General features: G+C 43.6%; 1 protein-coding gene across 1 annotated transcript; it reads left to right on the top strand.

The window, feature by feature from the left end:
• Positions 1-540: 540 nt before the first annotated feature.
• On the top strand, positions 541-14,526 carry CEP57 (centrosomal protein 57kDa; the record flags this gene model as incomplete). The annotated part of the gene is made up of 10 exons (XM_010022658.1): positions 541-697; positions 3,899-4,078; positions 4,403-4,524; positions 5,397-5,513; positions 9,867-9,944; positions 11,040-11,144; positions 11,302-11,382; positions 11,718-11,962; positions 12,611-12,755; positions 14,293-14,526. Coding segments are annotated over 10 exons (1,464 nt in total), but the record flags the coding sequence as incomplete, so codon positions are not given.
• Between the last annotated feature and the right edge of the window lie 1,684 nt (positions 14,527-16,210).

Genomic DNA, 16,210 nt, shown 5'->3' with positions numbered 1-16,210 from the left:
CGGTCTATGCATGGAAGGATAGGAAAGATGAATTGAAGGTAGTAGAAAAGAGGGGTTGGGACTGCACAGCCAGGAGGAGAGAGCATGTCCTCTGCCCCAGCCAGAGGCAGTGAGCTATTAAGCTAGATGGGTGGATGCAGAACTATGGTGTGGTCCTGGGTGTGCTTTATCACCTTTAGCCACCTTAGTACAGTGTCTTGTGTGCTGTAAGTGTAACCTGTAGTTAAGGAGGTGGCTGTTTTCCAACTGACTGTGTATTACCTTCTCACAATAAACAAGAGACAGTATAAGTAAGTGGAAAACAAGTGGATATCAGAAACTAGGGTGGAAAACACATTTTCTTTCTGATACTATTTTTAGTGGAGGGGAGTTGGATGTAAAAATGACACAGCCTAAGGCTGTAGGGAAGGAAATACAGCTTTATTACAGTATTAGTCCCCTGCAGCAGTATTTCTACACATCGTCTAACCAGATTCTACTTTTCTGTTGTTGTGACACAGAAAGAAGTGTGCTGAGTAACAGCTTTGTTTTGTTTTCCAGGATGATCTGCACGAAACCCACAACTCTGTGTCAGCCACAGATGGGCTCTCTGCAACTTCATTTATAGAATACCCAAAGCACAAGCCATTTATTAATTCAGATCTGCTGCGTTCCCCACGGAAACCAGTAATTCCGTATCCTGAAAGCAACAGCAGAGGTAACAGTTCAGCAAAGCTGTTTTCTTGCCTGTTTTCATATCATGTGGTGAAATACTGTGTGCCCTTGTCTACAAAGGTTGCGGTCTTTTATCCTTTTATCACCTCCCAGTGGTGTGCAGGTCACCTGTTTTGTAGGCCCTTTGTGCTTCTTTTTGAAGAATACCTGATCAAAAAGGTCACAGAGCTGGAGAAAGATGTTCTTCTTCAGTAGAGAGCTGTATAGTTGGCCAGGTAGTTTGTGTAGTAGTCCTGACGTGTTTTCTTTGTCCCTTCTTTAGCCTTCCTCTCCCGAGATCGCAGCTGAGTTGGAAATAAGGAAACGTTAGTCCCCATAATGGTTCAGAGCAAAGGAGGAGGCTTGGCCCTTTTGAAATGGGAAGGCTTGTGATGGACAAAGGATGTGGCAAGAATATTTATGATGTCAGCGAAGATTTAGGACATACAGAGAGGAATTCAGCACAGAACTGAGGGGTCACAACACCAAAAAAGGAAGTGGTTTTATTCCCACTCGCTCTTCCTTGTTTCTAGGCTTCTCCTTCTCCCTCCTTTCCCACTCTGCTCCTGGTATTCATTTCTCTGTTTTGCCTGACCTGACATGAACAAAACCATTCTAGGTTAGTTTTCTGCAGTTTGAGTGAATTGGCTTGTCATGCAGTGAGGCATCCTCCAGAGCTGCCTGGGGTAAGGCCAGGAGGCAGCATGGGAAGTTGGGAGGATAGAGCAGGTCTGATCCTTTGGTGTGAGCTGTTTGGCTCAGGATCACTGCAAAAATAGTGCTTTTGGGACTGGAGTTGCATGGAGGCTGAAGGGTGTGAGAAACTTGATATTTTTATCCTTATAAGAAAAAATGTAAGAAAGAATCATAAAATGGTTTGGGTTGGAAAGGACCTTAAGATCATCTAGTTCCAAGCCCCTGCCATAGGCAGGGACACCTTCCACTAGACCAGGTTGCTCAAAGCCCGATCCAGCCTGGCCTTGAACACCACCAGGGTTGGAGCATTCACAACTTCCTTGGGCAACCTATTCCAGTGCCTCACCACCCTCACTGTAAAGAACTTCTTCCTTATATCTAACCTAAACTTCCCCTGTTTAAGTTTAAACCCATTACCTCTTGTCTTGTCGCTACAGTCCCTGATGAAGAGTCCCTCTTCAGCATCCTTGTCCCCTTCAGATATTGGAAGGCTGCTATGAGGTGCCCACCAATAAAGAATCATATTGGAAAATCCTGAAGTTCAGTATACTAATTTCTCCTTATTTTGGTTATATTTCTTTGGGGGGTGTGTGTGTCTCAGCATACATTACCTGGTTTTAATACTCTAATAAGGATGACTGAATGTTACTTGGCATCCTGTTGGGTTTCCCTTTTATCCTTTGCTTGAATTGCTTCATTGCAGTGTTTTGTTAGATGTTATTGTAAATACACAGATTTCAGTTTAGCTCCAAGTATAATAGTAACAAAGCTTTTTACGGTTTCAGCTATGCCAATTTCGACTGAATCCTGGTAACAGTAATATAGATAAAGAATAGGGTAAAGTTGGTGACTCATTTTGCCAGCAGGGCCAAGTTACTTATAACTTTCCCCTTAACTGACTGCTGTCACCCATTTATTACTAAGCAAGTAGTCTGTTGATGTGATACTCTAAGTTACTATTCTGCATTTCAAGATTTGGTGAGGTTTTATTCTGGAAAACTCACTCTGATAATTATTTTTCCTTTATTTTTTCAATCTGATGCTCTAACAAACACATGTTCCCAACTTTTCTTGTGTTCACATGTTCTGTAATAAAGGTGAAATCTCTTTAGTGGGTTTGAGCACAAAGGAGTGAGCTAATGTGACCAGATTAGTCTGCTGTATGAGCTGTCTGTACAGATGTTCCTGTGTTTCACTTTACCAGTGTCGTGGTTCAAGCCCAACTGGCAACTTGGAACCATATGCAGCTGCTCACTCACTCCCTCCCCTCTTCCTTCCTCCCTCCGCTCCTGGAGGGATGGGGAGGAGAATCTGAGGAATGTAACTCCCACGGGTTGAGATAACAGCACTCCAGTAACTAAGGTATAATACAAACCACTACTGCTACCAATAATAATGCTAAGAGGAATAACAAGGGAAAAGGACACAACCGCTCACCACCCGCCGACCGATACCCAGCCCGACCCGAGCAGCGATCTGGGCCTTCCGGGTAACTCTCCCCAGTCTATATGCTGGGCATGACGTGCTGTGGTATGGAATCCCCCTTTGGCCAGTTTGGGTCAGGTGTCCTGCCTCTGCTTCCTCCCGGCTTCCCCTCCTCCCTGGGCGAGCATGAGACTGAGAAAGTCCTTGGTCAGAGTAAACATTACTGCGCAACAACTAAAAACATCGGTGTTATCAGCGTTGTTCCCAGACTGAAAGTCAAAAACACAGCACTGCACCAGCTACTAAGAAGGAGAAAAATTACTGCTATAGCTGAACCCAGGACAACCAGAACCGTGTAGGGGAAAGGGCTTATGGTGATGGTTACTTTGCAGAATTAAACAATACAGCTAAGGGACATAATACATCAGATTACCAGCAGGTGGTCTAATTGCAGGGTGATGTCAGCTTTATTACAACTGCTTTTCTTTTTATGGTGATGAATATATGAAGGTTTCATTGAGTAGTTGCTAAAGCAGGGAATGGAACAGAAAGAGGAGAAGTTGTTCAGCACAAAGGAGATACATGTCTTGAGGAGGAGGGGAACACAAGTGCAGAAACAGAATCAAAAAAGAGCTGCCACTTAGAGAAATAAACATTTTTATAGCCTTTCTGATAGCTGACCTTTAGTTTACTCTGTGCTTACTCATAGGAACATTGTGTTTGTGTATTTGTTGTGCTGGTTTGCATTTTAGCTGTTTAGTTGTGACCTTTCCTTTTGATGAAGTCAGAAGATGCACTATTTGCACTGAATCTACAGAATATTTACATGCCTTGTTCTGGGAAATGGTTAAGTCCCAAATGTTACAGATGAAGGTGAGCACCGAGGACATCTATTAGTTTGAGACTAGTTTTAATATCAGTTCTGGTTTAAAGGGAAGCAATTCCTGGAAGGAGTCTTGGATGATGGTAAAGGAACATTCTGACTTTCTTACATAACATGCTTTTGTAAGAGAGTTTCAAGTTCAATGTTCTCTTGAAGAGGTGGTTTAATGGCCTCTAACAACAGGTACTTGTTCAATTACAGCAATATTTTCTGCCCTGAAGAATCTCCAGGAAAAAATCCATCGGCTGGAGTTGGAACGGCTTCAGGCAGAGGAGAATGTAAAACACCTCAGCAGGGAAACAGCAGACTACAAGAAAGTCCTCAGTGAACAAATGCAACACAAAGAGCATGACAGGACTGAAGTGACAAAGAAAAACCAAGGTTGTTTGCAAGCTTTACATAGATATTACAGAACACTGATATGGATGAAACTTGTTTATCACTGCATAAAAACTGTTTCAATTTACTTTGTTCAGCATCTTCTACTTGGCAGCAACACATGGAGTTATGAAGCAATCATTTGAAAAGCACACTTTGTTTTAGGGATTTTCATGTATACAGCAGTTCATTAGGCTTAATCTGCGAGTTTCTTTAGGTGGTGCTTTTCTTGTTTGTTTTGGAACTGTTGTGAAAACGGGGGGAAAAAAAGTAAATCCCAGGAACAGGCAGTGCATGATTCACTTTTCTGCCTTCTGTTACCTTCAGAACTGGCTTCTCAGCTGGCAGCTGCTGAGTCTCGGTGCAGCCTTCTAGAGAAACAGCTAGTCTACATGAGGAAGATGATCCAGCATGCAGAAAATGAGAAGTCACATCTCTTGGAGAAACAGGTGTGTTTTCAAGTTAAGTTATGAAAATCATGAGCTTTTTCATAGTTTTTTTATAGTTACTGTCATGATTTTTTATAGTTACTGTGATTTTAGTATCAGTGTGGATGTCTCTTTCAGCTGGCCTTTATATACTTAGGTGTGGATAATCTCCCTACTTTAAGTTTTCCAGTCTTAGCAGGACCCTGGTATTTTCTGTCTTTGTGCACCTATCTCTAAGGCAGAATCTAGCTCTGATACTAGGAAGAACTGTTTGCTTCTGCATGATTGACTCACTACAGTGGCTCATCCTCATCCCTCAATGTTAAACACATGTGCCACTGGGACAAAACCTCCCTTTTGTGTTAACACTCTTCAGATCTGTAGGGTTTTCTTTACTAGTACTACTCTTGTTAAGCTGGGGCTGAAATCTTGATTCTGTAGAAATAATAGTAGCATTTCTATTTTCCCACTATCAGTGACTGTGGGAGTTGGCCTATACCTAAAATGAGCTTGAATTTTGTTTTATAGGAGCATGGATCATCTGTGCATTGGTCTCTATGGCTGTCTTATTTTAGTATTAAAGATTTATTAAAGGGGGGGAAAAAATAAGCAAGCTATCTCTAATAGCTGAGCAATGAGGGGGTTACCACATTGGGTTCAGAGGGAGGAGAGGCTCTGCAGAGTTCTTTCATCTGGATCTGCTTGAGTGTCAGGTTCCCAGCATGGGTGGACCAGCAGTTTGCTCCCTGATCACAGCACCACTGAAATTGCACAGAGGAAACAGTAGTTCCTTTGGACTGTTTATGGGCTTCCTTTGTGCTGCAGGCACAAGGCTTACTGCAGATGGTTTTGTTTTATTGTGCTTATAATTGTTTTCCTTTTCTCACTTCAAGGGTTCGTTGGAGAGAGATCGGCTTCTTGATCAATCACACGTTCAGTCTAAGTTGGAAAAGCTGGATATGCTGGAAAAAGAGTACAGCAGACTTACTAAGATGCAGTCCATAGCAGAGGTCTGTCATTTGTATTGAATACAACAGATTTAGCTTGTTTGTTGCAGCCAGCACTTCATAGCTGTGTCAGTGACAGAGCTGAGCAACCTTTGTGCTGCACACAAAGGTGGCAACTAAACATCTCTTTAAAGCTGAATTGTTGTGAGAACTTGAAGTTATTAAGGAAAGCCTGCATGGCCAGGTGGGCTTTAGGTCACTACACACTGCAAGAGTTAAGTTTTGTTAAGCTTTGAAGGTATCTGTTGATGTTCCTCTTTAGTGGTTGGTTGGTGTCTAGGCATGTAGGACTATGGGCATTCCTAAGCACTCTACTTCTGAGTTGCCTTGCATGATACTGAATGCTAGTGGTTATATTCTGCTCTGACCCAGATTTGGCTTGACTTGTGGAGATTTGGTGTGTTTGTGTTTTAGCCACTTGCCTTCCTTCTTAAACACAATTATTACTAATTATTTTGTGTCCAGAATTCTGGAGCTGGGCATTTCTAGGCATCTAGCACTGGCTGGCAGGGGGTTGGAATGAGTTTGCCTTCTCAGGATTCCTTGTGAATCAATAGCTTTTACAAGTTCAACAAGACTGTGTTTGGTCATATTATTCTGTGGTGGGTTGACCCTGGCTGGATACCAGGTGCCCACCAAAATGCTCTGTCACTGCCCTCAGCTGGACAGGGGAGAGAAAATACAACAAAAGGCTTATAGGTCGAGATAAGGACAGAGAGAGATCACTCACCAGTTAGTGACATGGGCAAAACAGATTCAACTCAGGGAAACTTAATTTATCACCAATCAGATCAGAGTAGGATAATGAGAAATAAAAACTGAATCTTAAAGTACCTTTTCCTCACCCCTCTGTTCTTCCTGCACTCAACTTCACTCCTGATTTCTCTACCTCCTCCGTCCAGCAGCACAGGGGGAAAAGGAATGGGGGCTGTGGTCAGGTCACCACATGTTGTCTCTGCTGCTCCTTCCTCCTCAGGGGAGAACTCCTCATACTGTTTCCCTGCTCCAGCGTGGGGTCCCTCACACAGGAGACAGCCCCCCATGAACTTCTCCCATGTGGGTCCCTTCCATGGGGTGCAGTCCTTCAGGAACAGACTGCTCTAGCGTGGGTCCCCTGCGGGGTCACAAGTCCTGCAGCAAACCTGCTCCAGTGCAGGCTTCCCACAGGGTCACAGCCCCCTTCAGGCATCCCCCTGCTCCGGCATGGAGTCCTCCACAGGCTGCAGCTGGATATCTGCTCCACCATGGACCTCCATGGGCTGCAGATGGATACCTGCTCCTCCATGGCTGCAGGGGCACAGCCTGCCTCACCACGATCTGCACCCCAGGCTGAAAGGAATCTGCTCTGGTGCCTGAAGCACCTGCTCCCCTCCTTCTGCACTGACCCTGGTGTCTGCAGGGATGTTGCTCTCACATATTCTCATTCCTCTCTCTGGATGCTGTTGCTCTTGCACGGTAACATTTTCCCCTTCTTAATTATGCTGTCCCAGAGGTGCTACCACCATCACTGATGGGCTCAGCCTTGGCCAGCGGTGGGTAGGTCTTGGATCTGGCTGACATTGGCTCTACGAGACATGGAGAAGGCTTCTGGCAGCTTCTCACATAAGCCACTTCTGTGGCCTTCCCGCCTCCACCACCTCCAACCTTGCCAGGCAAACCCAATATATCTTTCTGTGTACCATCTGTGGTGTTGGCTTCTGAAGTCTTGCCCACATACCTCTTTCTGCTGCTGTAGAGAGACTGCAAGACTTCCAAGTCTGGGAACTATGGAGGGCTTAACCAGGGAGAGGCTTCTACCCACAAGTTTCTTCCCTGCCCTCCAAAAGGAGCAGATAGTACATGACTAGATAGTGGTATATCAGAACCATATTGCTGCCCTGCACACCAGCCAGTTGCTGAAGTAGATGGTGTTTTTCCAGATGTTTGACAGTGAATCCTTAGCTAGTTGTTTTGCTGCAGGACATTTAGATGCTACAACTATTTCTTGCAAGCCTCTGACCCAAGGCAGCTGTAACAAGCTGTTTAAAATCTTGACACCCCATTGTGGTGAGCTGCAGTTGTGGAGTACAAGTGCCTGCATTGTATGCTTGGGCCAAGCTCTTGCAGAAATGAGTGTCTCTGGGGTTTTGTTCACTGCAAATAGCATTGGGTTCCTCCAGGGTCAGTGTTGGAATAACTGGTTCAGCAACCGGAATTCCTTTCTGAAGGGCTTTTGCCAAGTTATTTGACTGGTAGCAGCTGGAGTTTGGTGGGGCTGGATGGTTTGTCATCTTGTGCCTTGCTGGTGAAAACCATTTCAGCCTAACAGCTCTTTTTCTGGATCAAACTAGATGTCTTTGTTTCATTGATAACTTTAGGAATTAGTGGCTGTTACAGTTAAATCTGATATAGTGGAATTTGGTCTTAAATTCACACAATTTTGAAGCAATTCTAGGAACTGAGACATGTGGGTTTAGCTGTGACTAAAGGTCATTTTCTTTGATCATTATACTGTCTTGAGCACTTCCTGATCGACGGGTTTGTGCTTACAGCCTATATTCCTATGTGAGCACCCATGTGCTGAGTGTTACCTTATAATCCCAAGAGTGACTGTAAACTCAAAGCAGTTGCATCTATTGCCTCTTTGATCTGTGCTGTGGTGGTGGCAAGACCAAAGGAACATTTCCAAGTTGAATTTGAACGAAGAAACAGATAAGAAAGACTATTTCTATGCAAGGTGTGCTGAAATGGATGGGAAGTGGTGAGGTGGCTGCACGTGAGCAAGCAAGGATTTAACTGCCTCTGATTTCAGACACTCTGCCAGAGCACACGTTGTACGTAGGTCTTATTGAGAGTAATGTCTGCAGAGCCACTACTTGGCCCTATAAGTATTACCTTCAAGCAGTTTGCCAGTGGTACTGTTGCCTGTGACAAGGAAGTGAATGAAGTACTCAATTGGAGCACTTGCCTCAAAAGCAGTTTCTAGTGTATGTTTATTGCAGCCATCGTTCCGCAGTGCAGTCTCTGGGTAGCTGAATGAGGAGACCTGAACATGTCTATGTCTGAAGTTGGAATAAGGGAACAGGGGTTTTCCCTAAAAGCACAGTTTGGGCTCTGGTCTCATGTGGCCAGATGAGCAGAATTTGGATGTATGTGTAGATGATGCTTCTTGAAGAACTGTAGTTGGTAGTAACAGATCTTAATGCTAAAACCCCTCACCATTCTGTGAGCAGCAGAAGTGATGAACCCTCACATCATGCTGTGGCTGTACACTACCTATGTAGGGGATTGGGAAGTCAAAAGTATTCCTTATGTTCAACAGAAAAAGTTGGTTACTTTATGTAGTGTCTTTGTCCTAAGTGTTTTATCCAGGGTTTTGCCTTTGGCACCTTTGTGTAACAGCTGGTTACATTAATCTTGAAGTTAATGCTTAGGTAAAGCAGAATTGAAATATTTACCAACCCCAGTGTAGTTACAAACAGAAGTATACAAATATAGCTGTTGCTTTGAGTTGTGTGCTTCTCTGCCTTGAGTTTGATTAGTGGGTCTGTGAATAATTGGTCTTCGCAGGACAAGAAGAGTTATTGTTTTGTGTCCTGGAGCTTTGGATCATCTTTTCATTCCATTGTATAAAATCAGACAGTTATCAAATAACTTTCACATTGGGAGTTTAAGTGTATCCTGTTTAAACAAGGTTTTCATCTTGCTGGAGGATTTACAAAGAAGCATGTGCCTTTTCCTTAGCTCTTTGAAAGGGACTTTCAAAAAAGTTCTTACATCTTTTTACTGTAAAAAGGTGGAATCACTTCAATTTTGATTGAAGGTATCTCACGGGCATCATACAAAGTTTCCTCCTTCTTCTTTATTAGAAGGTGGCTAGATGTTCCAAAATTCCTTTCTTCTAAGAGCTTAAGTTACAGATACCAACAAAAATACCATTAGTGGTCTAAATAAAGCAAGCCTTCCCTCAGCTTGTAATGGTACCTGATAGACCTTTGTTAGCCCTTTTGCAGTGTAAAATCTTTCAGTATAATGTACACAAAACAACCTATTTTCTACATTTTTCTTTAAAACTGAAGAGACAGACAGCCTTGTATGTATTACTCTCCCTTGTAGGCTGTAACTTAGATTCAGATACCAGTTGTGGAAGTAAAAATAGAAAAAGCAATTCAGTTTAAGCCTAAGCACTTGACTGCTGTGTTTATGCCTGTCCAGGTGAAACATCAGCAATCATTGTGATGCTGAAGTCTTCAGTTAGCTTTAAGTTGTTAAGTTGAACTCGTATACTTTTGTTCAAGCTCTTAGTATTGTAGGTTTCAGGGGGAAAAAAGAATTATTTCATTAGTAACACTATTATTTCTATTCAACTTTGACCAGAAAAAAATGAAAGAGCTGGAACAGAAGCTTCAGGAGGAAGAACACGCGAGGAAGCTTGTTCAGGAAAAAGCAGCTGAGGTAAGCAGCAGGAAATCTCTTTTGTACTGGTGTGTGCTGTAATTAGCTCTTCCTTTCCAGCAGCTTTTCAAGTAACTTGCTGAAAGTGCCTTCCATAGATGGAGTGTTGAAAACCTTGGGTTAGCTTTCTTGGTTTGGTTTGGGGTTTTTCTGTTTGTTTTTCCCTCCCATCTGAGGTGCTGAATGCTCTGAAGTTCTTTGAGCTTTCTCAAAGGAAACCTTTTTCTAACAGCACTTGTACTGAACCCGTTACTAGAGCAGGTTGCTCCAAGCCCCTGTGTCCCACCTGGCCTTGAACACTGCCAGGGATGGGGCAGCCACAGCTTCTCTGGGCACCCTGTGCCAGCACCTCAGCACCCTCACAAGTGAAGAGCTTCTTCCTAATATCTAATCTGAATCTCCCCTCTGTCAGTTTAAAGCCATTCCCCCTTGTCCTGTCCCTATGTGTCTTTGTAAAAAGTCCCTCTCCAGCTTTCTTGTAGGCCCCCTTAGGGTATTGGAGGGTAGGGGACGATTTCTAAAGCCATGCCATAGCTTCCTCTTGGAAGGAACAGCAAAATGTACAGAACTTACTGCTGACAGTGAGAATCCTGACCTTGACTTTTCCAATAGATGGTTTGTTTGGTTTGGGGTGTTTTGGTGTGGGATTTCTTTATTTTTTTTTGTGGGGGGGGTGGGTGGGGTGGAGGTTCTTTGTTTTTTGTTTTTGGGTTGTTTTTTCTTAACTGTCAAATTTAATAGAAGGATTAAGTCTATTAACTATATGCCACAGGATCAACTGAGCAGGATAGGGTGCCTTGACTTTCCTGATACTTTGTCAAATGTAAGGCATAGCTGATGTTTTGGCACTTGCCTGCATGGGAATAATGCAGTAAGATTAATTCTCTTAACTTACTAGGATTAGTGATGAGCAGTGCTACCAGAGGAAGTACTGTTTTAATTATCCTTGAACTGCAAAAGCATCCTAGAAACTTGCAGCCCTTGCTTTTAGAGAGCCTGTATTTTAAATAACATCGTTTTGCAATTCTCAGCTTATTCTGCCTCTGATTATTTAGTAACGTCATTTCAGTAACTCCCCTTACTTCCTCACTTAAGCTTCAGACAGGCCTGGAAACCAACAGACGACTGATTCAAGCAGCATCACCATTACTTTCTCCAAAAGCAAGAAAACCCAGGAAGAAAACTAAGCAGCCAGAGAAGGTAACATGGGGGGGTTAGAAGGGCAATTACTGAGGAGTTAAATAAGGGTGTGTGCATGCAGTCAGGATGTAGGTTGCCTTTTTTGTTACAAAACAAAGGGAAAATAGGTCTGCTGTAATGTCAACTTAATAAAGATTTCTCTCTCCTTTCTTTCCAGAAATGCTCTCTTGCAAGCCACCTCACTGCACAGCCCCATTACAGACTGCGTCTGGGTGATGTGCCCTTTGTAGCTGGGAAGGTGAGCTGCTTAATCCCAAAGCTCAGGAGCTGCAGCTCCTTCAATGGTTTTGGCTTGGAGCACTCCTGACACCCAGTGGTCAGAGCGCTTAATGTTCTGTGACTCCTTTAGTTTGTCTTCAAAAGGCTTGTTGAATATCAATAACTTGCTGAACTGGCACTTCCAAAAATGGGTCCTCTCTGCTGCTTGTCAAGCTGTTCTTGTTAGTGCATATTCATTCAAACAAAAAATGCATTATTGGCTGCAGAAAAAGTCAGTTCTAAAATGTTCTCTGTTTTATCAAGTAGGTTGTTGACAGTGCAATTTAAAAGAACTCTCTTTACTTTTCCTTCCAGTCTACCAGCCCCAGTCATTCTGTTGGTGCCAACGTGCAACATGTCCTGCACCTGATGAAGCAACACACGAAAGCTCTGTGTAACAGTCGGGTGGTAAATGATACTCCACTAGCAAAACCCATCGGTACTGGTCATCCTGCCAGCAAAAGCAGGAAGTCATCTCTGCCAAAGGACTCTTCTTCATCCCAGGAAGAGCTCTCAGAAGTGTTGCTGACTTTACAAGATGAATTTGGACAGATGAGTTTGTGAGTTGGGCATATTCTCCATCACAGATGATCAATGTAGATGCTTTATATTTTTGCATTTTGCTTTAAAGTTGGAAGAATTTGCCTGAGAAAGGCGTTAGTTTTAGGAAGTCTCTGGTATATCATCCCTTTGTTCTACTGGCTGTGGAGCCTGTCATTTCCCCTTGTACTTAGAGAGGTCTGGACTCCATACCTGTGCTTATATGCAGCAGTACTGAATTCGTAAGTGGTAGAAGTGTGTGTGCTCCTGATGCAACACTAGGACAGCTTTACTAGTCACTTTGCTTGTCCTGGTTAACAGAACATGAATTGTTAGCCTACTGCACAACTGCAGTAGATACAGCTCACAAAATAGTAACTGAATGAGTGCTGAGATCATGCTCTTAAGCAGTTATTTGGTCATTTTGAATGTGTGATTTGAAGCTACTTACGTTACTGAGGCTTCACGCTGCAGCAGCCTGCCACCAGGATGTGCTACTCTAATAATGCTGATGACCAGCACTACTGTTGTTACTGGTTGGCCATGGCACGTTGCACATGGCTGGCTGCTGATGCTGTAGTGTCCTTGTGTTATTTCTGAGCTGGGGTACAAGCATTAGAAGCCAAGGGGTCTGACACAAGCTTTGTTCTATCTGAATTCCATGCTAGTGATCACCAGCAGCTGTCAAAGCTTGTCCAGGAAGCCCCAACCACTGCAGTGAGGGAAGAACTGGAGAGGGAACTTGAGGCACTGGTGGGAAAGATGGAAGCAAAGGCAGACCAGATCAGCAAAGTCCGGAGGCATCGGTTGCAGGTGAATTCCTCTTGACTGTGTTCATGCTTCCGTGGAGCTGCTGTCTTAAGTTTTCTTATGTTATATCCTAATCTAGAAGCAATTGAATAAAGCAGAAATAACTACTGTAGAGCAGTAGTACCTAGCTCTAGCTTTGATGTCCCAAAGTTAGTCTGTGTATCTCCATCTTTCCATCCCAGTATTTCTGCGTTATTCTTTCTGTCTTACTATGTCACCCTTCTGCCCTCTCTTCATCCTGTCCTGGGCAGAGCTTTCCCATCTGTTCCTCCATTGCATTTTACACTCCCCTCATCCCTTGGATCTTTTAACAGTTCTCCTTTGCTTGCAGTAAATGAACTATTTATGATTTGATTTGCACTTTATAAAACCTGAAGTATCTGTTTCATAGAACCAGAGAATGGTTTGGGTTGGAAAAGACCTTAAAGATCATCTGGTTCCAGCCCCCTGCCATGGGCAGGGACACCTTCCACTAGATCAGGTTGCTCAAAGCTCCTTTCAAAATGTTTTGAATAGCATGGCCTGTTTGTCCAAAGCTATAAAACCTGTTGATTCCTTATTTTCCCTAGTTTTCATTCATTTTAGTGAATCTCTTAAGAGCTTAACCTCATGTGCTTCATCTGGTTAAGCTCATATGAACCAAGATTCACCCTCACTTGACGTAACTTACACACAAAATATGTACTGGGAGCACTGCTGCTGACATCCAGAATGGACACATGAAACGTTTTCAGTTAGAAGCATTACTCTCCTTTGATCTCTTAGGATCTTCAGAGGAGCTGTTGCAGAGAAACAGATGTGCAGGAGTTCCTGACAGTAACAGGTCTGCATAGACTGAGGCTCCTCAGTAGCTATTGGTAAAGGGTTTAGGAGTTGGGATTTAGGAATATTGCCACGTGCTGTAAACTAGGGGGAGGGAGCTCCACTATGTGAGGAGAGGAGCTCGAGGAGCCACCGCTTTGCAGTTTAAGAGGATGAATGAGTCTGCACCTTAAACTGTCCAGTTCCCTGTTCAGGCCTGTGCCAGTTCAGTCTTCATTGCTGAGTACTGAGTGTCACAAGCTGTGATCTCTAGTGCTGTGTGGATACCAGCTCTTCACCTCTGCAGTTAGGGTATTCTTTTAAAGCTACATCTCTGACAGTGACCAGCTATTAAAATCACTATGTGCGTATGCAGAAAAACTTGTTTTCTGTTTGTTTTGGTTTGGAGTCACTGGATGGCAGCAGTGACAAGTCAACTTTTTGTTGTATATAACTTTTTCTATTACATTCATAATAGAGATGTTCTCCCATACTGAACTTGTTCTTAAAGAGAGAACCTAGAGTTCAGAGACTGTAAGCTGAACACAGTTCTAAAGATGGGAATACAGCAAAGCTGTGTAAGGAAAGTAAAGTACTTATGAGTCAGGGTGACTGGAAGCATCCATCTGCTGAGCTGGGTGAGATAAGCAGTGGGCTATTTCAGCTGTCTGGAAGAATTGCCCTACATAAACTGAAACAAGGTCACTGCTTAATGTTTTTCTTTGGGCTTCTCTTTCAGCTTGAGAGACTTAAGAGAGAATGCAAGTCCAGAAAGACTTCTGCTAAACAAGGAAAAGACAGGTTCCCTGTTAGTGAGGTTAAAGTAACAACTACAGTAACCACAAAAGGCAAGAATGCTGGTCCCATCAAAGTGAAACCTGGAGAGAAGAGTCGGAAGAACCTTCAGTTGCTGAGAGACATGCAGACCATACAGACTTCACTACAGAAAGATGATATCAGCTGGGACTACTGACTGTTCTGCAGGAGAGGTTCTTGAACCATCCCTGTCAAACCCTCTCACATTCTGGATATAAAGCAGCTGCCTTTCTTGCTGTGTGAAAGAGACTACTGTACGCTAAGTGCACTTTTGAAACCCTTAACTCTCCATCCCTGTGTCTGATGTATATATCATGGTCTAGCTTAAATCACACTCCATTTTTAAGGTACCCAGCCACTGAATCTAACCGTAGGTCTCCACCAGTTCCCTTCATGCCATGGTTCCAGCAGTCCCTCCCCTTTCTTTCAGCACACCAAGCACTGCACGTTTATGTGGGATGGTGAATGACAAATGCCAGGGTGACTTCACACGATGATCGGACTGTGCAGTGACAGGCTTCTCAGGATGCATCTTGTTGGGAAATGATGCTGTGACCCTGAGCCCTAAGGGCTTTAGCCAGCTCTGTTCTGCAGGCAGCTCAAACTCTTGAGTGTGTGAGGGAGAACAGGCAAACCCTTCTGAAAGTGTTCTGTGGAGCTCTGTTCAAAAAGCTTTCCTAGTTCATGTTCTCCTGTGTTGCATTAGTTAGCATTAATGGCAGTGGATGTCTTGAGTACTCAGAAAAGGAGCAAAGTAACCTTCTGAATTATGTTACTTAATGATTGAATTCTTTTCAAGTCTGAAGAGAAAAATTTTTTTACATGAACCCTTCTTTATGGAAAAAAGCTATAGGATAGGGGATAATACCCTGTCTCCTTGTTCACAGCTTTGGGTGGTAAAGGAGCAAGATAAGCCACAAGTGTTTTAAACTGCAAGTGCCTCAATCATGCCATTCAGTCCTGGCATCTTGCTTTTAACCTGAACTATGTGCTTTGAGCTATCTACTCTGGTAATGGTGCAGGTAGTTTTGCACTCTGACTTGCACAGCTGAGTGAATGTTATTTATTATGTTAATAATTTAAAGAATTTCCTATTAATGGAATGTAACAAGACACAGATTACTCATTTATACATTTGACAAATAATAAAGCCAGCTTGCCTGTTGGATGAGTTGTGGGAAAGCTGCACTTCCCTCTCCCTCAGTGTCTGCTGCAGCACCGTGCCCCATGCAGCATGCTCTGTGTGGTGATGTGACATCTCCCTGGTCAGGGTGGTGAATATGAGCTGCTGCCAAGCTGCAGGTAAGGTGAGGGTCAGAGCTGTCCACCTTTGCTTGCAGCTGAACAGGTTGGGAACTCTGCAGGGTCAATGCAGACGCAAGAAGGTTTGGCTGGGAAGGGAGAAGTTGGCTGTTAACCAGGCCTGGAGTCATTCCCCCCTTAACTTCATCCCAAAGGAGTAACTACTTGGAGAACAGCATCTGAAACTACAATTTTGCTTGGGAAGGGTCCCTTGGGATCATCTTGCTCAGATACGGGTTAACTTCAACATGTCCTCAGGCTGTCCTCATGCAGCTCCTCACTTATGGAGGGCTTTGGAGGTAGTTTGGACTCCATATGCCCAAGTTGGAATTAAATCTACTAGGGCTGAGAGCATCAAGGAGCAGGCATTGAGTTGCTCCCAAATCATCCCAGTGAATTTGGACTTGGAGTTACTTGCATAGAAAACTGTGAATGTTTACGGAGCACTCACTGTGCAGAAATGGTTTGATTCTTTCTTACTGTGGAAGTATTTCCGTAATGCTGAGCAGCTGAGCACTGTGGCTGTATTAGCACTGGGC

This window comes from Nestor notabilis, unplaced genomic scaffold (genome assembly GCF_000696875.1).
Source record: "Nestor notabilis isolate BGI_N333 unplaced genomic scaffold, ASM69687v1 scaffold5579, whole genome shotgun sequence".
Lineage (NCBI taxonomy): Eukaryota > Metazoa > Chordata > Aves > Psittaciformes > Psittacidae > Nestor > Nestor notabilis.
The sequence above is the reverse complement of the archived record's forward strand: the minus strand, read 5'-3'. Positions and strand labels throughout refer to the sequence as shown.